Source organism: Saccostrea echinata, unplaced genomic scaffold, assembly GCF_033153115.1.
Source record: "Saccostrea echinata isolate AGI-Se365-2 ecotype Australia unplaced genomic scaffold, CSIRO_AGI_Sech_v1 ptg000056l, whole genome shotgun sequence".
Classification (NCBI taxonomy): Eukaryota; Metazoa; Mollusca; class Bivalvia; order Ostreida; family Ostreidae; genus Saccostrea; species Saccostrea echinata.
This window is the reverse complement of record NW_026889805.1, coordinates 21,376,985-21,398,777: the sequence shown is the minus strand read 5'-3', so window position 1 is coordinate 21,398,777 and position 21,793 is coordinate 21,376,985. Positions and strand designations below refer to the sequence as shown.

The 21,793-nt window shown below is 33.5% G+C and overlaps 1 protein-coding gene across 1 annotated transcript in view; it reads right to left on the bottom strand.

The window, feature by feature from the left end:
* The window catches only part of LOC133173953 (gem-associated protein 5-like), a 56,982-nt gene extending 39,472 nt beyond the window's left edge, over positions 1–17,510 (bottom strand). Inside the window, exons 1-10 of the mRNA XM_061309016.1 lie at positions 17,131–17,510; positions 14,882–15,063; positions 13,337–13,512; positions 12,125–12,347; positions 11,700–11,856; positions 11,452–11,548; positions 3,180–3,295; positions 2,180–2,265; positions 1,873–1,943; positions 1,299–1,429 (exon numbers count right to left, since the gene is read on the bottom strand). Of these exons, the coding sequence (XP_061165000.1) occupies positions 1,299–1,429; positions 1,873–1,943; positions 2,180–2,265; positions 3,180–3,295; positions 11,452–11,548; positions 11,700–11,856; positions 12,125–12,347; positions 13,337–13,512; positions 14,882–15,063; positions 17,131–17,418 (1,527 nt within the window). The 5' untranslated portion in view covers positions 17,419–17,510. The remainder of the gene's footprint in view (positions 1–1,298; positions 1,430–1,872; positions 1,944–2,179; positions 2,266–3,179; positions 3,296–11,451; positions 11,549–11,699; positions 11,857–12,124; positions 12,348–13,336; positions 13,513–14,881; positions 15,064–17,130) is intronic.
* Positions 17,511–21,793: the final 4,283 nt, after the last annotated feature.

Genomic DNA, 21,793 nt, shown 5'->3' with positions numbered 1-21,793 from the left:
TTTATTTCCTCCCAATGAATTTTCCTATATAATGTAACTCTATTAAGCGGTCACCTGTGTAACGCGGTCAGCATTCATCAAATTTCATGTAAAATCGCCATTTTTCCCTCGTATATAGCGGCCATTTTGTCCGATCACGTGACCAGATCTAAAGTCAGGTGACTCCCAATTTTTGTCACTAATGTAAATTGGTCGTGTGTAGCGAGATCATGAAAAAAAAAATTGGCCTTATTAAAACCATTTAAAATATTGGATAATTTATTTATTCATTTAACAAAGCTAAACCAAGGTGCTAGTGACCGAAAAGGTTATTGGGAAAATGGACTTACGAGAATCTTAATCTTATTAAATTGGAATCTGGTTAAAAAAAATTCTGAATGATACACAAGGCATCCTTATATTTATCTATTAATGGATACAATAATTAGGTGTTTCCTAATTATTAGTTCACCTTTGACATGTCCAACTCCTATAGGTGTAATTGTGTAAATGCATGACAAGCCGTTTTTAACACATAGGAAATGTATTATTTGTAGAAACCCTAATTAATTGTTTTGTTTACTCAATGTGTCCTGATTATCTCATGATTTTCAACTAAGTAAGACAACAGTTAGGATTAGTCACGCTTCATTGGTCACAACACCTGTGAATTTGATATCAATTTGTATTGTGCACAGCTTTGATAAACTGAGATGACTTGTCTGTTTATTACGCTACTATTTACATACAATTATCAGGACTAACTAAACTTGTTTTTTAGAGGCAGTTTAGATAAAAAAAAATATATTTTATTCATGGCACAACATGAAAATGTAATCTTATAATAAAAGAAAGTTTTGTTGTTGTTTGGAGGGAGGATAATGGCAGTGCCCTATCAGACTCAATATAGTTTTTGTTGGAGTCATCAAATTTATCTTGAACTTAATCTTGAGACTTTTTAAATTAAAAATAAATGTGAGACCATCGATGTCCAAAGCACATCTTTCTTTTATATTCTATGATGTAGTGTTTCAAAACACAGAACTTACATAAATTGGAAAAGAATTTTTCTTGAAAAAAGAAGAACCTCTTTTCAAAGGTCACCTCTCTATAAAGGTCACTTTTAATGGTTCCAGCAGGTGACTGCTTAATACAGGTTTGACTGTACATACAAAATAAAACCATTGTCACTTTCAAACTTTGAACTGCTTTCAATAAATGAATTTAAATTTGCAATTTTTGCAGTTTTACTGTTGTTTCCCTTTAAAGCATGTCACTTTCAAATACACATAAGAAAAAAAAAACTTGGGTTAAAAAACCTTTGGTCCATTTGTTTTGAAAATGACTGAATTTATATCCTGAGCCTCATTCTGGAATTTCTTTGGGTCATGTGACAGGATGATGCCATCTCCCACACTGTACAACACAAAAGATGACTCATTTTCTACTTCTGAAGAAAAAAATATGATATATTCACAACATAAAAAATATAATATATTCATGACATATGGTTTAAGAACCAAAATTCATTACTTTCATTTCATTTCTGACCAAAAAAATGTTTAAACATTTATTTTACCGGTAATCACATTATTCAAATAAATTGATCTTGCTGCATAGTCTTATAAATGCATGACCTTTTTCTAAAAAGCACAAATTTATATAGTACAAAAGAAGCATTAAAGTATACTTTTTTGTACTTTATTTTGGTATGGGTTTAGATATAGGGGCAGATCACTCTAACTGCAGAAAAATACCACAGAATCAGAACTTTTTAGTGTGCAGTGTAGAGAGGGTTCTTAAATGTTTTAAGTAATTTGTATCAAGAAATTTGGTTAATTTCTATACAATGCAATTAAATCCTGTAACAGTACAAAAGTGGCAGTACTTTACCTGAACAGGGAGGTCCCCAGGCCACAACATATACTGTTCTCCTGTGGTAATGGGAGGATACAAAGGGAGGTCTGAAATATTATAAAAGCGGAAAATTATTCAAACGAGGAGTTTTAGAGAAAGCTATTTTTAATTGACCTCCATTTGATGTCCTGTATAAAAAAAGTAGAAACAGGCTGTCCATGTTCAAGACAACTCTGTGTTAACTTTTTCCTGCAAAATACAAAATGTTATGCTCAGCTAAATCTATTGTTGGGAAAATTAATCTTTTAATGTAACTTATGATAATAGCTCATTGATAACCAACTTGTTAGATAAGGTATCAAATACACCAACTCTGCCATCATCTGTCCCAAATCCAAGACGTCCTTCTTTTTCTGGATGCCAGCAAAGCTGGAACAGAGAAACAAATTATACTCGACATTTTTAGCACCATTTTGCTTTTAATTACTGTATGAATTACATTAGAAAGAATTTTTTAAATAAGGAGTCCATGGGCTACAACACTCAGCTGAATCACCTTGGCTCTGATGTTTTTCATCAGATCCCCCATCCCTTTCATTCCCATTAAAATGTTGTCCCCGTATTATTAATACCCAATTCTAGTCCCAAATGGTCATGACATTACTGCTCTAAACAAAATATGGGATTGCTTCAATACCAGTATCACTTGTCCTGCTGTCCTGGAGAACAAGATTTTTTTTATTATGTGAAATTTGATCCACAAATTTAGACCCCCCCCCAAAAAAAAAAGTTGAATTCACACAGTTTGGGAATGTTTGCATATTAATATGACTCAGTGTGGTCCTGCTTCTCTTGAAAAGATTTATTTTTAATTAATTTCCTGTATTCCTGTACATTCCCCATATGTAAAACATGTCAAAGTTTGAATACCTATTATGACCCAATCTCCTGGGGGTCATGATTTGAAAAAAATTGAATCCACACTATGTCAGGAAGCTTTCAAAAAAATTTCATCTTTTCTGGTCTAATGTTCTTAATAAATTTTTGGGAAGATTTTTAAATGATCCCACCGTATTTTAACCTTTTCTTGATAATCTTCCCTTGGATGGGGGCAAGGTCCTTTATTTGTACAATTTTGAATCTTCTTTAACAAAGGATACTTTGTGCCAAATTAGGTTGAAAATGGCCAAGTAATTCATGAAAGATGAAAATGTGAAAAAATTAAAACAATGACGACAGACAACAGACAAATTTTGATCAGAAAAGCTCTTTTGAGCCTTTTGGCTCAGGTTAGCTAAAAAGAAAAGAAAGATAAACAGAAAAGACAAAAAAATGAGACTTACAGCTGTAACCTTTGACCTTATGCCCTGCCAAAGAAGAGCAACATCAAATGGGTTGTTAACATTATTCATATTCCACAATCTTATCATGCTGTCACCAACACCAATAGCAAGCCTTCCTGTAATCACAAGGAAAAAAGTTCTTTCATAAAGTTCTGATTTTAAGGATGAAGTACTAGGAACAAATCAGGTAAAAAGTGCATGACTGTGCATGCTGATGAATGTTCTGATCTGCAATTTAATTTTTTATGAAAATGGGGAGAAAAAATATATATAATCAATGATGGATACTCAAAGACTGAGAACAAATTTGAAAACATACTTTTTAAAAAAAATACTTATCTACCCGGTACATTATACACACTACATAAGACATGTCAATGATCAGAACAAGTCCTAACAAGAAGACTGTGAGCCAATGCTCACTAATAATACCCCCACTCTGATGTGAATACACAAGTTCAGTTATGGACAAACACAGTGATAATCAGGAAATTGACATTGGATTAGTAAAAAATGAATCCCACCATATGGCATGCCTAAACAAACATTGTGTTAAGATTTCAAGCACCTGCGAAGAGTAGTTGCTGAGAAAACTACGACCAAAATTTGTTACGTATGGTACGGACAGATGCCCGGATAAACAGGAAGTTTACATCAGATTCGTACAATAAATAACCCCACCATATGGCATGCCTAAACAAATAGTGTGTTAAAATTTCAAGCACCTGGGATGAGTAGTTGCTGAGAAAACTGCGACCAAAGTTTGTTATGTATGGTACGGACAGATGCACGGATAAACAGGAAGTTGACATTGGATTAGTACAAAAACTAGATGCGATCTCGTTGCGAGCAACGAGTGGGTCTTCCGTCCGATTTTTTTGATAAGATGAGAAAATAATTTGATTGAGATTTTCGTTCAAATATAATGATATAAATAAATTATTAAGACAAACAATGTCGCTTTAGTAACGTGTAACAAAATATTGATCATTAAAGAATTATAGATTAAAGACTTTCAGCCCCTCTGGATCCGTATTTTGAGGGGCCAGTCCCTTTTTTCTTGATATCACATTAAAGCTCTCATGATTTTGAACAATTTTTGTTTAGAAATTCTTTTTCGTTTCTGAGATATTTGCAAAAGAAATATTTAGGGGCCAGACCTTCAGCTCCTTAAGGGGGACGTTTAGCAAAAATTGAAAGGTTGTATATTGTTAAGAACATTTATTCAATATTGCTTATCAAAATATTTCCCACTTTCGAGGTATAAAGCATCAAAGATTTAGCATTCTGGCCCCCTTTGGCCCTTAATTACGAAACAAATGAAGTATATATCACAATATATAGATGTGGATTGTTAAGATAAACATTTTTGCTACAGTAGTGTATTACAAAATATTGATCGTTAAAGAGTTATAGATTAAAGACTTTCGGCCCCTTTCCGTACATAGTTTGAGGGGCCAGCCCCTTTTTCTTGATATCAACTTAAAGCTCTCAAGATTTTAAACACGTTTTGTTCAACAATTATTCAGAAATTCTTTTTCCTTTCCAAGATATTTGCAAAAAAAAATATTTAGGGACTGGCCCTTCAACTGCTTGAGGGGGGCGTTTAGCAAAAATTGAAAGGTTGGAAATTGTTAAGAACATTATTTTAAACATCTTTTATTCAATATTGCTTATCAAAATATTTCCCACTTTCGAGATATAAAGCATAAAAAATTTAGCATTCTGGTCCCTTATGGCCCCTAATTGCGAAACAAATGAAGTAAATATCATAATATATAGATGTGGATTGTTAAGATAAACATTTTTGCTTCAGTAATGTATTACAAAATATTGATCGTTAAAGAGTTATAGATTAAAGATTTTTGGCCCCTTTCGGTCCCTAGATTCAGGGGCTAGTCCCTTTTTCTTGATATCACCTTAAAGCTCTCAAGATTTTAAACACGTTTTGTTCAACAACTATTCAGAAATTCTTTTTCGTTTCCGAGATATTTGCAAAAGAAATATTTAGGGGCCGGCCCTTTAACTCCTTAATGGGGACGTTTAGCAAAAATTGAAAGGCTGCATATTGTTCAGAACATTATTGTGAACATCTTTTATTCAATATTGCTTATCAAAATATTTCCCACTTTCGAGATATAAAGCGTCAAAGATATAGCATTCTGGACCCCTAATGTCCCCTTATAACGTAACATATGATGCCAACAACATGTTATATAGTAAAGGAGAGTCTGAAGATAATCTATTTTGCCTTAGTAATGTATTACAAAATATTGATTGTTTAAGAGTTATTGATGAAAGACTTTCTGCTCCTATCGGCCCTTATTTTGAGGAGCCAGCCCCTTTTTCTTGATATCACCTTAAAGCTCGTATGATTTTGAACACTTTTTGTTCAACAACTATTCAGAAATTCTTTTTCGTTTCCGAGATATATGCAAAAGAAATATTTAGGGGCCGGCCCTTTAACTCCTTAATGGAGACGTTTAGCAAAAGTTGAAAGGTTGCATATTGTTCAGAACATTATTGTGAACATCTTTTATTCAATATTGCTTAGCAAAATATTTCCCACTTTCGAGATATAAAGCGTCAAAGATTTAGTATTTCGGCCCCTCATGACCCCTAATTATGTAACATATGATGTGAATAACATAATATATAGTTGTAGTTTGCTCAGATAAACATTTTTGCTGCAGTAATATTTTACAAAATATTGATCGTTAAAGAGTAATTGATAAAAGACTTTCGGCCCCTATCGGCCCCTATTTTGAGGGGCCAGCCCCTTTTTCTTGAAATCACATTAAAGCTCGTATGATTTTGAACACATTTTGTTCAACAACTATTCAGAAATTCTTTTTCGTTTCCGAGATATATCCAAAAGAAATATTTAGGGGCCGGCCCTTCAACTCCTTAATGGGGATGTTTAGCAAATTTTGAAAGGTTGCATATTGTTTAGCACATTATTTTGAACATCTTTTGTTCAATATTGCTTATCAAAATATTTCCCACTTTCGAGATATAAAGCGTCAAAGATTTATCATTCTGGCCCCTTATGGCCCCTAATTTTGTAATATATGAGATTTTTTATCATAATATATAGTTGTAGATTGTTCAGATAAACATTTTTGCTTTAGTAATGTATAACAAAATATTGATCCTTAAAGAGTTATAGATTAAAGATTTTTGGCCCCTCTTGGCCCCTAATGTGATGAGTCAGCCCTTTTTCTTTGATATCATATAAAAGATCTAGTAATTCTACACAATTTCTGTTCAATATGTTTTAAGAAAATATTCATAGTTTTGAAGATATGATAAAAAATGTCTCGAAAATTCACTCCTGATTCATGTCCTAAATTTCAACCCCTACCGAGCTTCCATACTAGGCACTTCCAGAAAATTTGAAAACTGAGGTGCACAACTAGAACATGTCCTCTATTATCACTGAAAATTTCAGCACTCTAGCTTTTGTCGTTTTTGAGTTTTTGTGTAGACAAAATGGTCACTTAAAATTCGATTAAAGGGCGATAACTTCCGACCAGAAGTAAATTTCCAAAAAATAAAAAAGATGAATAAGGTTTAGATCATGATACATCATCTCTGAAAATTTCAAGTGAATCCATCCAACCATCTCTGAGAAATCGTCTGCACAAAATTTGGACAGAAAAAAATAATAACTAGATGAGATCTCGTTGCGAGCAACGAGTAGGTCTTCCGTCCGATTTTTCGATAAGATGAGATATGATTTTGACTATGATCTTTGTTAAAAGATAATAATATAAAGACTTCCCTAATTAGATTTCATTCTTTTGATTTATATAACATTATTAAAAAAGCTATAGATGACATGCTTTTGGCCCCTCTCAGCCCCTAGTTTGAGGGGTCAGCCCCTTTTTCTTGAAATCAATTGAAAGGTCTTGTGATTTTGAAAACGTTTTTTTTTCAAGAAATATTCAGAAATTTCTTTTCGTTGTGGAGATATGCTGAATGGAAATATTTAGGGGCCACCCCTCCAAGTCCTTAATGGGGCCGTTTGACAAAAATTGAAAGGGTGCATATTGTTTAGAACATTATTCTGACCATCTTTTGTTCAGTATTGCTTATCAAAATATTCTCCCTTTTCGAGATATAAAGCGTCAAAGATTTAGCATTCTGGCCCCTTGTGATCCCTTATTACGTAACATATGATCAGAATCTTATCATATATTGTTATAAATCGTTAAAATAAGCATATTTGCTTCAGAAATGTATTACAAATTATTGATCGTTAAAGAGTTAACGATGAAAGACTTTTGGCCCCTCTGAGCCCCTTATTTGAGGGGTCAGCCCCTTATTCTTGATATCAAATGAAAGGTCTTGTGATTTTAAAGACTTTTTGTTCAACAACTATTCAGAGATTTCTTTTCGTTGTGGAAATATGTTGAATGGAAATATTTAGGGCCACCCTTCCAAGTCCTTAATGGGGCCGTTTGACAAAACTTAAAAGAGTACATATTGTTTAGAACATTATTCTGACCATCTTTTGTTCACTATTGCTTATCAAAATATTCTCCCTTTTCAAGATATAAAGCGTCAAAGATTTAGCATTCTGGCCCCTTGTGATCCCTTATTACGTAACATATGATTAGAATCTTATTATATATTGTTGTAAATCGTTCAGATAGGCATCTTTGCTTCAGTAATGTATTACAAATTATTGATCGTTAAAGAGTTAACGATGAAAGACTTTTGGCCCCTCTGAGCCCCTAATTTGAGGGGTCAGCCCCTTATTCTCGATATCAAATGAAAGGTCTTGTGATTTTGAAGACTTTTTGTTCAACAATTATTCAGAGATTTCTTTTCGTTGTGGAGATATGCTGAATGGAAATATTTAGGGGCCACCCTTCCAAGTCCTTAATGGGGCCATTTGAAAAAAATTGAAAGAGTGCATATTGTTTAGAACATTATTCTGACCATCTTTTGTTCAGTATTGCTTATCAAAATATTCTCCCTTTTCGAGATATAAAGCGTCAAAGATTTAGCATTCTGGCCCCTTGTGATCCCTTATTTCGTAACATATGATCAGAATCTTATCATATATTGATGTAAATCGTTAAGATAAGCATCTTTGCTTCAGTAATGTATTACAAATTATTGATCGTTAAAGAGTTAACGATGAAAGACTTTTGGCCCCTCTGAGCCCCTAATTTGAGGGGTTAGCCCCTTTTTCTTGATATCAAATGAAAGGTCGTATCATTCTGGACAACCTTTCTTCTATATGTTTTAACAAATTCTTAACATGTATGAAGATATGAAAGAAAAGGTGTAAAATTTTGTGAGATGTTTCTGAGACATTTTTTGAGTCCTACCGAGCGTCGGCGCCTTTTGCGCTAGACAGATTTGGACACCTGCCTGCAAATCTACAAACCTTCTCCTACCTTCACTGAAAATCTTGACTCAATATCTTAAGTCGTTTCGGAGGAGTTTCCAGGACAAGCCGACCCTCTGAAAATCAGAAAATCCTAAATATCTCGAGATGGAAAGTGACGTCATCAACGAAAAAAATTTCCAATAAGGTTCAGATCAATACCTATCAGATCTGAAAGTTTCATGAAAATCGGCCAAGACGTTACCGAGAACTTGCGTGCACAAAATCGGTAAGAATAATAATAATAACTAGAGCAATGCTCGTTGCAAAGCAACGAGTAGGTCTTCCGTCCGATTTTCAGAACTGTTTGTAAAATGGGTAAATGATAAATATACCTTTCATCAAAAAGAATGCCTCCAGATCAAAAATGATGTCGATCTGTATTTAGTATTTTTATTATTGATATCTATTCTGATTTTTTGGTGAAATAAAGCAAGTTTAGACTACTTCCGGTTTGACAGGAAGAGACCCCAATCGACAGAAAATTGTGTCAGAAGTCTTGGGTGAAGTATATCATTTGATTTTATGTTAATATCTGCAGAAATACGTCATTTATGGTTACTTCTGGTTTAACTGGACGTTGACAAAAGTGACGATTCTCGACAGGAAATACGGTCGGACGTCCTCTTTGACATGTATAATTCAATTCAATGCCAATATCTGTGAAAATAGGCAATTTTTGACTACTTCCTGTTTGGCCGGAAGTGACGTCATTTGACGAATTTTGATGATCTCACTAGGTGCTACTTGTCATTGTGAACAACTTTGCTTCTTTGATGTATTACAAATTCTCAATACTTTTTGAGATATCAGGAATAAACTTTTGGCCCCTCTAGATCCCTTATTTTAGGGGTCAGCCCCTTTTCCAAGATATCATTTGAAAGATCTTTTAATTCTGCACTACTTTTGTTCCATATGTTATTGTAGAAAATGCGTTAGAAATTTTGAAACTCTCGATATGCCAATTTTCAAGCCATAGCGAGCGTCGGCGCTTTGTACTTCCGGTGGTTATAAGATACAAAATTCACTTCTTCATAGGTTGCTCTATCATCACTGAAAATTTCGTACTTCTATCATCATTGGTTTTTGAGAAAACGCTCGGACAAAGTGACCCTCATAAAATCACTAAATTGCGGAAATCTCCGAACCGGAAGTGACGTCATCAAAATTTAAAAAAATAGACGAGCTTGTTGCAAAGCAACAAATAAGTCTTCCGTCTAAATTTCAAGGAGATGGGATCGCGATCGAGAGACATCTACGGTCATATGAGCAAGAATGAGCCATTTATCATTACTTCCGGTTTGACCGGAAGTGACGTCATTTTGACGACTTTTAATGATCTCCTTAGCTGCTTCTTGTCATTTTGAACAACTTTGCTTCTATGATGCTTTACAAATTCTCAATACTTTTTGAGATATCTGGAAAACACTTTTGGCCCCTCTAGCTCCCTAATTTTAGGGACCAGCCCCTTATTGTTGATATCCTTTGAAAGATCGTAACATTCTGCACAACTTTTGTTCTATATGTTTTAACAAAATATTTACAGGTAAAAAGATATTGTAGAAAAGGTGTAAGAAATTTTGAAGTTTTTAATAATAATATTTTCGAGCAATAGCGAGCGTCGGCACTTCGTACTTCCGGTGGTTATGATATACACAATTCAATTCTCCATAGTTTGCTCTATCATCACTGAAAATCTCATATGTCTGTGTTCAGTGGTTTTTGAGAACATTGCCGGACAAAGTGACCCTCTAAAAATCGCAAAATCGCAGAAATCTCCGAACCGGAAGTGACGTCATCAAAATAAAAAAATATATGTCTAGATTTTTTGATGTTCTATCAGACCTGAAAGTTTCATGAAAATCCATCGAGTCGTTTCCGAGAACTCGCGTGCATAAAATCGGTAAGAAAAAAAATAATAATAATAAAAATAGTGGAAAAGAAACCTAAGAATAACAAGAAGGTCTTCCGCTGAAGACGGAAGACCTTAATAATAATAGGGAAAAAGAAACCGAACGAAAACAATAAGGTCTTCCGTTGGAGACGGAAGACCTTAATAATAAAAGTGAAAAAGAAACAATAGAATAATAGAAGGGTCTTCCGTTGGAGACGGAAGACCCTAATGAATCCCACTATTAGGCGTGCCTAAACAAAGAGTGTGTTAAAATTTCAGGCATCTGCAATGAGTAGTTGCTGAGAAAACTACAACCAAAATTTGTTATGTATGGTACGGACAGACGCACGGATAAATAGGAAATTTACATCAGATTGGTACAAAAATTAAGCCCACCATATGGCATGCCTAAACAAATAGTGTGTTAAAATTTCAAGCTTCTGCGATGAGTAGTTGCTGAGAAAACTGCGACCAAAGTTTGTTATGTATGGTACGGACAGACGCACGGATAAACAGGAAGTTTACATCAGATTGGTACAAAAATGAATCCCACCATATGGCATGCCTAAACAAAGAGTGTGTTAAAATTTCAAGCATCTGCGATGAGTAGTTGCTGAGAAAACTACAACCAAAATTTGTTATGTATGGTACGGATAGACGCACGGATAAACAGGTAGTTGACATTGAATTCATACAAAAATGACTCCCACCATATGGCATGCCTAAACAAAGATTGTGCTAAAATTTCAAGCATCTGCAATGAGAGGTTGCTGAGAAAACTGCGACCAAAATTTGCTACGGACAGACAGACAGCTAGACAGACGGACAGACAGACAGACACACAAGTGTTAAACAGTATACCCCCCTCTCCTTCGGAGCGGGGGTATAAAAATGTATGTAGTATATTTAGTCATTTTGTTTAACAAACAGCAAAATACTACTTTAATTTTTGTCTCCTTTCTTTGTAGAAGTTTTACCTGGATCTATAGGGGATGTCTTGGCAACATACACAAAGCCTCCCAGTGTTGGTACAGCACAGATCGGTACAGATTTAGACAAATCCCAAAATATCATCTATGGTGTAAATATAAATTAATACATCTTTGAGATATTTTCCATAAATGTTCACAACAAAACTTACTCAGTTAATCACTGGATACAACATTAATGAACCAATGCCAAAGATCACATGGTGTTTTGTAATTTCAATGTTCATCTATTTTACCTGTCTGTCCATGGACACAGTACACATCATAGAATTGCTAGATCCACCCACACACATACAGAACACTGGTCGTGTGTGATAGAGAACCTTCCCTGAGCTGAGCGACTCTGGCTTTTGAGAGCTATTGGAGTCCAGACTCCATCTCAAAATCTCACCACTGAAAAGAAATAAAATCAGGATCAAGCACTGTATACTCAAAGAAAAACTGCAATTCAAAGACCCATCAATTCCCTAGTGAGGTAAATTTAAAGGTTTTTATTGGAAAAATATTCTGGCTGGTCTTGTCAGATTTAGGAACTTGGATATGTATACGTAAAGTCAACATGCACTCATACACAATGCTTAAGATGATTATATGTTTCATTATGAGGTGAAAAGACCTGAAATATAAGTTTGTTTTTTATTTCCCACATCCTTGTAGTTACCCAAATGAGCTGGCGTAAATCTGATTGGCATTGTGTTGATTCCACAACAGAGTCATCCACATTTTGGCTTTATCTTCCCTGCCTGCTGGAGCTGACTTAGGAGGCTTGAAAACCAAGATTTGTCGTCCTCTGGCTGAGCTCCATACCCTGACAGTTTTGTCTCTACTGCTGGACACTAACAGATGACCACTGCTTCCAAAATCTGTGCTGCCATTTGTGTCACCTAAAGCATGTCAATGTACACATCTTAGCACAAGTTTGGGGACAAAATGTTCCATTATTTACATAGTATCTGCTTGAAAACCTTTTACAGTAAAACTCGGTTATAGCGAAGTCCTGGGGACCTGTGAATTTACTTCGTTATATCCGTAATTCGTTATATCCGTATAACAAATTTGTTAAAGTATATATAAGTATGACAACCAAATATGTTCTAGGAGGTATTAAATACAAAATTTACTTGGGTCTTGGGGTACTAAATATTTCTAAGGAATGGAATTTCAAATCTAAATACTTATTACAAAAAATATGCCAGTTTGATATTTTGAAGTTTAAGATATTGAAAATTCATTATAGAAGATGAAATTTTCATTATTTTTAACCTCCGTGGGACAAAAAAATCAGTTTGCTCTATCCCTAAATTCGTTGTATAAGAGTTCGTTATAACCACAATATTTTCCTAGGATTTGTTAAGAATTTCGCTGGGGATTCAAAAAAACTTCGCTATATCCGTGAATTTGCTATATTCGTGTTCGTACTAAATGAGTTTTACTGTACCATGTAATGGAATAAAATTATCTTAAACAATCTTTTGATCTACATAAACAGGCTGTCTCAATAAAACTTTTATTAGCAATCTATGGTATCTTTAAAGATAACCTTTAATGATGAAGTCAAAGACTTTTTTTTCTAAATAACTCTATTACCATTGAGAGATGGAAAATCTGGATTATCATAACTCTATTACCATTGAGAGATGGAAAATCTGGATATCATAACTCTATTACCATTGAGAAATGAAACATCTGGATTATCATAACTCTATTACCATTGAGAGATGGAACATATGGATTATCATAATTCTATTACCATTGAGAGATGGAACATCTGGATTATCATAACTCTATTACCATTGCGAGATGGAACATATGGATTATCATAATTCTATTACCATTGAGAGATGGGACATCTGGATTATCATAACTCTATTACCATTGAGAGATGAAATATCTGGATTATCCAGATCTTTGTAGTCCTTAAAGTTTTCTCCTGGAATTGGACACCATGCCAAACACAGCACTTCATCGTCATGTCCTCGTAGTCTTTGTAATACCTGGCCTTCCTTCCACTCCCTCATGTCTACAATCAAAACTACTCCTGTCCTGTATCTGTAATCATAAAAATAAATAATATGTTTGACGGTGTGAATGCTGGGAAAGTGCAGTTGTATTCATTGCTGGATCAATGAAGAACTTTTATATTTATGTTTAACTTAGATCTGACTCTTCAAACCACATGAAGCATTTAGGAGGTTATAGGTCTGACAATCTCAATCTAGACTGAGACATCATTCATATGTTTGTTGCCAGGATTCATACAGACCATGAAAAGTGCTTGAATTTTGACCCAGTTCTTGAAAATGCTTAACAGCTAAAAGTCATGGAAAAGTGCATGTTTAGTGCTTGAATTTTTTTCCTATTGTGCTTGAATTCTGATTTTGAGATGCTAAATAAGCAAAGATTTAAAAAATGCTAGAGAAGATTTACCTTTTTATAGCATCACTAATCAGAAAATGTTGAAAAATATAAATGAAAGATAAATGAAGTAAAGAAATTTTAAAAATCCCAATCAATATATTGTGTCAACCTCTTATATGCATGGTTGTTTTGTTCAAAAGTGCTCAAAAATGACCTTATAACTGTTGGAAAAGTGCTTTTAAAAATAATGATTCCTGGGCTGTACACATCTTGGTTGCAATTCCACAACAGAGACTAAAAAGTGCATTTTTTTTAACAGTGAGCATTTAATCTACTAGCTTTCTGCAATTCCATAAAAGCTAGCAGACTTTCTAATTTATTTTTGACTTTTTGTTTGATTATCATGCAAAGTAGTTTGGGCAGCCATATGCAATTTTGAAGGATTTGTTGATAACAAGTTTACTGCAAATAAAAATTCATTTGAATTAATGTGCATGGTCCAAATTTTCTCCTCACCCAAACAATGCCTTAAGAGATCACAGTGCGAGCTTTGCTTCACAACCACTTGCTGACTCACTATCAAATTGTAGTTTATCAGGATAAAAAACTTGTACTTAAGATTTCCTTCATTTACATACTGATATGGTTTATGAAAAAATCCTCAAAAAATTCTAATTCTTAGAACTCTAGTCATTCCTGGTGAATTGTCTACCTGAAATGTTGCACATAGACTTAATCATAAAATAGTATCTTAAAGGTTACCAGGTATTTTACATATTCTAGAATATTTGAAATGTTTGAAGAATACCGGTATTAATATTCTGCATTATACACTCACATAACTTGATAGTAATTTTTAAAAGAATGTAAACAATTACGATATCGATAGTTTAAACATAAAAAAAATCATGAAAGATTTTGTACAAAATCTTACCAAATCTTAATATCACTTTATACTTGAGTATGTACGTCAAACTTTTAATTAGAATTACCTTAAATTACTGCCCACCAAAATAACAAATTGAAATACATGCCATTATTGAATGCTTAGAAAACTCACCCAACAGCCACTTGTGTTTCATTAAGGTTTGAGCACACAAGACAAACAATGGCTGCAGCTTCTGGACAGTAACATATTGTTCTGTTTTCCTGATACTGCCAACAAACAATCTGACCACGGTCATCTCCACTGACCACTACAGGGGAATTACCAGAGGACCAGCAAATACAGCCTATTTTACTCTGCAATGCAAGTTTTAAATAAATACTCAAAGTCTAATTTATTTCAATTATGAATGAATTCATTAAAACTTACATTTCATGTCAATCTAGACATTGTCTTGCATTACTAAAGTATGCAAAAAATTCTGAATATAACATTTTTCTCTAAAAAAAAACTTATAAAAATATACTGTAACATTCACAAATATGTTGCTGAAAAACCTTTAACGACACTACGAAGCATGAAGTGATAAAAATGTTGGGATCCCCATCTAGATTGTTTAAACTGCCATAATGACAGAAACGAGAGAACATACAATGAATTATATTTCTGCTAGAGAAAGTGTCATTATGTTGAATGAACAGTGGGATAACATTTTTAATAAACATTTACAGAAACTGTTTTTATGATACATTATGGTTAAAAAATAGAAAATCAAGAACTTGGATGAATGAGATGACCAATCAGAGATGCTGTTTTCAAGTTTAATTTTCATTTAAAAAACAAACAAACAAACACAAAAAAAACAAGTCGAAATTGCATGCCTCAGATAATTTTTTAAATTGAATTTATAATCCTGCCATCAGTGATCAGATCTTATCTCTATACTACTACAATCCTTATATGTCCAAAAATTTACTGCTTCAACTTAAAGGCAGAGATTTTTTACCGGGTAGTAAATTCAAGGTCAGGGAGGGGCTAATTTTGTACAGGTGTGAATGCCTTGAGGGCTAACAGTCTACCTGTGGTCGTTTGTCTCCTAATCCCTATACACAGGAAGTGATTTAATACACAGTAGAGTACCCAAGAAGTCAAACTTTACCTGTGTTGGGATTTTGAGATATTAAATTAGAAATTAAAAGTTGTAAATAAAGTTTGATCTCAATGATTTTTAGTATTAAATTTGTAATTGTATGTGTGTCAAAGCAACCCAACCCATTAAAAAATTAATATTCAAAGTATTTGTTGAGCTTTGAAAAAAAAAGTTATACCAAATTTTGATATATATTATTATTATCATACAGAATATCATAATTATTTCAAATACTAAAGGTGTGTATATATATGTTATCAAGCTAAAAATTCCATAGTAATACAGCTTCTCTATTGTTTATACCATGTGTGGTAAATATCAAAGGATCAAAAGTTAATTCGAAGGTCACCACGAGTGCCAAAAACGGTGTATAGGGTATACACAGGGACTAGTAAGTAAATGTCACTCAAGTTCTAGCACCCAATGATGTACCTTAATGCACTTGATTGACAGGGGTTCACAGACCAGGTATTTTTGAAGGCGGTGCTTAAAATTTCTGCCTTTAAGAATGAATTCCTTGTTTACTACAGATGTCTCTGATTATTGTGTGTTTGTTAAAGTTTTAAACAATTAAGTTCTTGAGTTATGGTCATTGCTTTTGGAAATACTGTTTGATAAAAATAGCATGATATATATACATAGATTTTGAAAACCTGTATATAATTAAAACTCATTTTCAAACAAACATAATAAGAAGATACTTAGTATTTTTATTATTTGAGAAGATGAAATTTTGTATTGCTGAAAGTCTTTTTTTATATTTTTTAAAACAATCTTTTTTGTGTGTGTCTAATATAATACAACTCATATTTTTCTCAAATTTCAGAAAAGGAACCATGATACCTTATATTTAAAGAAAGATTTGAGAAATGATTTCATTACATTTAATACCATATATAATATATATTATATATGTAACAATTTACATAAATTGTTGAAAGAAGCTTGAAATTCAAATTCCATGTGATCTGAGATCTCTCCAAACAGTTCCAAAAATATATACAATCAATTTTGGCTCAGATACTTTGCACCCCCTGGTCCCTCCTTGGGCTTTGCCTTTGACTCAAAAGGGGTCCAATGCAGTCCCCTTGACCCCGGTGTGTTAAAAATGGACTATAACATTTTACTTTAAGTAGAAAACATTTTTCTTTCAATTATGAAAGACTATGTCAGGCCTGTCTATGAATTAAAAATTCAACAAATAAATCTAATACTCGGATTTTTAGAGCATGAATAAAAAAGAATTTTGTTTATATGTATGAAAACAACTAACGCTATGAATATTATGTTCATCTATTGCATCTCTAGGGTTGTCTATTTTCCACACTTTCACTTTCCCATCTTCAGATGCACTGCAACAAATGTTGTTCTCATTCAAAGCTACAGATGAAATTCGTTCTTTATGAAGACAGCACTGCGCTACGTATGTCGGAGGAACACTGGAGGCATCCAACACAAAAACATCGTGTCTTGTTCCGAATATCACAATGCCTTTTTTGTTATAATCGATAATTTTGCTACAGTACCATTGTGGCGACGGTGGTAGAATAAGATCACACATGGCTTTTATGTAAAATGATAACAATAAATTAACGTTCCTTCACAGAAAGCAAGAAAATACTGGAAATAACAAGTGGCAGTGCGTCAAGTGCACGTTTTCCAGGTATTTAAACTGGAAATAGCATATTGACACTAAATGAAAAACCAAAGCGCTTGAAACATTTTTATCCGGAAATTTTTTTCTAAATTAAAAACTGAAGCGCTTGAAACATTTTTATCCGGAAAGACAGAGGTTCGATTTTTTTTCAAGCCAGACCGTAAATAAAATTGTATCCATTTATAGAATTAGACATGTTGCACTTAAATATTCATACTTACCCAATCTGTCACTCACAGCATTCCTTTCACAACACAATGTTCAATTCAATTGTGAACTAAAGTCTTCACATTAACGATAATAACGATACTGTGATACAGTAGATACGACTTTGTTTTTCTGGCACTTATATTTTGCCGTCTTTCTTGATATACAGTACAGTTGAGTTTGTCAAAACTTCACTATACTCTTATTTTTCATACATCTTTCACTTTATGACACAAAAATCTTAAAACACATTTAGTCCAGTCAATCTAGCCCTAAAACACCCTAACCTTAAACAAATTGCAACAGAAATTATTCCAGTAGAATTTTGTTATTTATAATGTGCCTTTTGATATATCAAAACTCTAGAAGAATATATTTGTCCAAACATCATTTTTTTTCAGTTTTCAAAAAAACCGATTTTTGTTCAAAAATGCCAATAAATCACTGTTTTAAAAGACATTCTATATACGCATAATAGAAGTTTTGCCATCTATATGATCTTGAATTTTCTTGGTAGATCATGCAGAAATGCGTCTGCAAACTGAAACTGGTAATTATTTCATTAATTGCTATGGATTCCTGTTCCCATGGCAACGGACATAATTGAAAATAAAATTTTTCCAATTCCTCAGTATGGCTTTGTGCAGGGACAAAGAATGTGTAGCCATAGTAGGAATGACAAGTTTTATTAGTTAAGATAATTTTTAAAAAAATTATATATAGTGGACAATTAAGCACACACATGACACATCTCAGGAATTTTTATCGGGGGTGGGGGGGGGGGGTTCATATCAAATATCACAGATGTCAAGTCTCGGCATTTTTCTGACAAGCAAATATAAATAGATGAATAAACAAATAAGAAAAAAGAAAGAAAAATAAATAAATAAAATTGATTACCTCAAACTTGAAAACCTTTTTCAGGGGAGGGGGGGGGGTCTTTTTTTATAATGCACATGACTTCTTGCCTTTTAAATAAGTGTCCTGGGGAATGGGTTCATAATGCACATGACTTGTTGCCATTTTAATAAGTGTCCTGGGGAAATGGGTTCATGGACATATCTTTATTACTTTTACATAGAACATTTTAACTCTTGAAAATCTCAGGGGGAGGGGGGTCAGCCCCCCTTCCCGACATACCTCCCTTTATAACAATGCATGTATAGGACATTCATCTGAAATACGTCATACCTATGGATACGTGACACTTGAACTAAATCTTAAAAGTCAGATTTTTCCCCATTGGTTTTATTTGAAAGGTTAAAGAAATCAAAGAAAAATCGTAAAAATCCACTGAAGCTGCCACAGAATACCTAAAAAATAAATGAATGATAATCTTGAAACTAGAACTGGTTCTTCACCTAAATGTCAACCTCAATAGTATTCAAATTGCTACTTTTTGTATTCAATATAATGTTCATTGCTAGTTTTTATATCTCCTTTGGATTTATTTTGTAATTTGTGTGTGTGTTTGGGGGGGGGGGGGGGATATCATATTATTAATTAAGCTCTCGGCACTTTGAAGTAAACGTTGCAGATCTTTAGGATGAGATGATAAAGAACCCTCACTGCCCAATGGCCCTAAGTGCTGAGTAAAGGTCTAAATTTCAAGCTCTTTGACGGTATATGGTGACGTTTCTCTATAAGTGAAAAGTTCTCGAATGGGGCGTAAAACAAATTACAATCAACCAATCTTCACTAGCGCAGCTTTTAGAGGCTTAGAGTCATTTTTATGACAATTAAATTACCTATCTGATCATTTTCTGTGCTCCTTTAAGTGATAGATGTCACTTATCGTGATAGGAAAATAGTATTTTTAAAAAAACTTTTCTTAAATATGCAGGTGAATTTGGGATGCTACTTGGAAAATAAGTTGATAATGTTGTGTAGTTTTTAAAAAGCTGAAATGCACAAATCTATTACATAATAGGATGTGTTTAAAAAAACAAAAATTCCACAATGCGGCTTATTTCAAAGACTTCCTGTAATATTAAATCCCTCATGTGACCCTACTTGGATCCGGGGTTATGATAAGAACAAACTAGAAGCGAAATGTGAATCAAAGTGACACAAATATAATGTTTAAGAAATATGTTTACAAATTACAATAAAATATACTGAGGTACATAATAAGCATCATTATAGTGAATATGCACACACCCAAAAAAATTCAAGAATAAGGCCATCTTTAAAATATTGTTTGTTTATCTTCTCCTGAATCAGGGTAAAATTATTATTAAGTCGGTAGGTAGGTGGGAAAATCTTTTTTTCTAGGCAATTTCAGCATATTTGTTGACAGCATAAGAGGAATAAAATAAATATGATGTCCTGGAATGTAAAAAAAAAAGTTTTGAGTCGGGAAATTTTTAGTCAGTCGGTTGGGAGAGGGCAACTAAACAATATTTTAAAGATGGTCCTAATCTATTTTTTTTTTAAATAGCAAAGTAGATCTCACTAATCTAATCAACATTCTAAAGAAAAAAAATCTTTAAACAGGGTCATACACCAAAATATAACTTTTAGATAATAAAATATTTTTATGTTGCAATAATACCACTAACGACTTTCCATAGATTATTTCCTCTATATATATATATAATGTTTCTAATATCTAATAAAAGAGAAGTAAACACTAATTTATATATGTGCATGAGTTATTATTAATTGGAAGATTGAATTTTTACAGAAATACATGATTAATATATAATTTCCTGTAATTCATAGACCCATATTTTGATAGAAAGGTTCCTACATGCTTAAAAATTGTGATACAGATAATATACTAAGATTTCAACATTATATCGTTAAGTTTAGACATATATAAGATTCTCAGATCTTATATCTTCAGTGCATTGGTGAAATTTAAACCTCAGCGGGTATACAAAATGAATTATAAATTTTATTATGCTTGTTTAAGAAGAAAAGTGGTTTGTTTCAGTGGTTAAAATTGTCTCCCTTGGTGCATATGGTAGCACGTTTCTGCTATATATGTTTTATCACAACAGTAAATATTTATTTCTGAAAAAGACATCCTTCGCCTTTATATATTTTTCTAGAGTTTTTATATGTTGATTATAATACAATTTACTAATTATAAATAAAGAAAAAAATTCTGTTGCAATTTGTTTAAGGTTTATGACAATTTGACTGGACTAATTATTTTGACGCGCTATCTAATTTTAATTAATAGCTGTATATTTTCAAGAATTAAAGTCTGTTACATGCAGACTTCTATGGCAACACGCTGGTATAAATATTTTTTTAAAAAGTGTGGGTGTTGTTTATCCAATGCCTACTGCATGTATTAAAATAAATGAATGCATGGCCAACACTGAATTACCAAACAATTTTAAATGAAGCTGTAACAGGAGAGGACAAAAATATGACAGGGATTCAAACCCAGCCCCCCCCCCCCCCCCATCTCCAGTCAGGTGCTCTACCAACTGAGCATCTGGCCATCGAACCCGTCTGTCACATTCCTCCCTCCTTAGAGGTCTTTGTCCCCCTGAAGACACCAACCCAGACTCTTCCCTGGCAGGTCTTTCACCTGTTACTCCCAGGGCATGGCACAGCACCAAATGTAACAGGAAAGCACCTGACTGGAGATTCAGGGGGCCACTGGCTCAAATCCTGGTCTGGTCTGTCACATTTTTCTCCTCTCCCATTACAAAGTACAAATAAGTACAAATAAGTCCTCTATATCTCTCCCTCATTTTCCACATTCATACACCTTCTAATTACTATAAACCCCTTTTTGCTTAGTGCAACCATCTATACTCATACAATTGTTGTTCAATGTATATCCTGTACATGGTCACCAGATATCTCTAAAACATAAATTGTTCAGCTCCCAAAACTGCACTTTTTGCATGGATGGAACTGTAGCCCTCCCTATTTCCTGTTTTCAAACCTGCAGCAACCATTATTGATGCTCAACTTCATAACCCAGACAAAGGAGATGGGCGAACATAGCGTGCAGAAAGCCTATAGCTTCAGAAATGTGAAATTCATGTTCAGTTTGTGAATTTAATATTTAGAGTAAAGTTCTCATTATTGAAATTTATGTAATTGT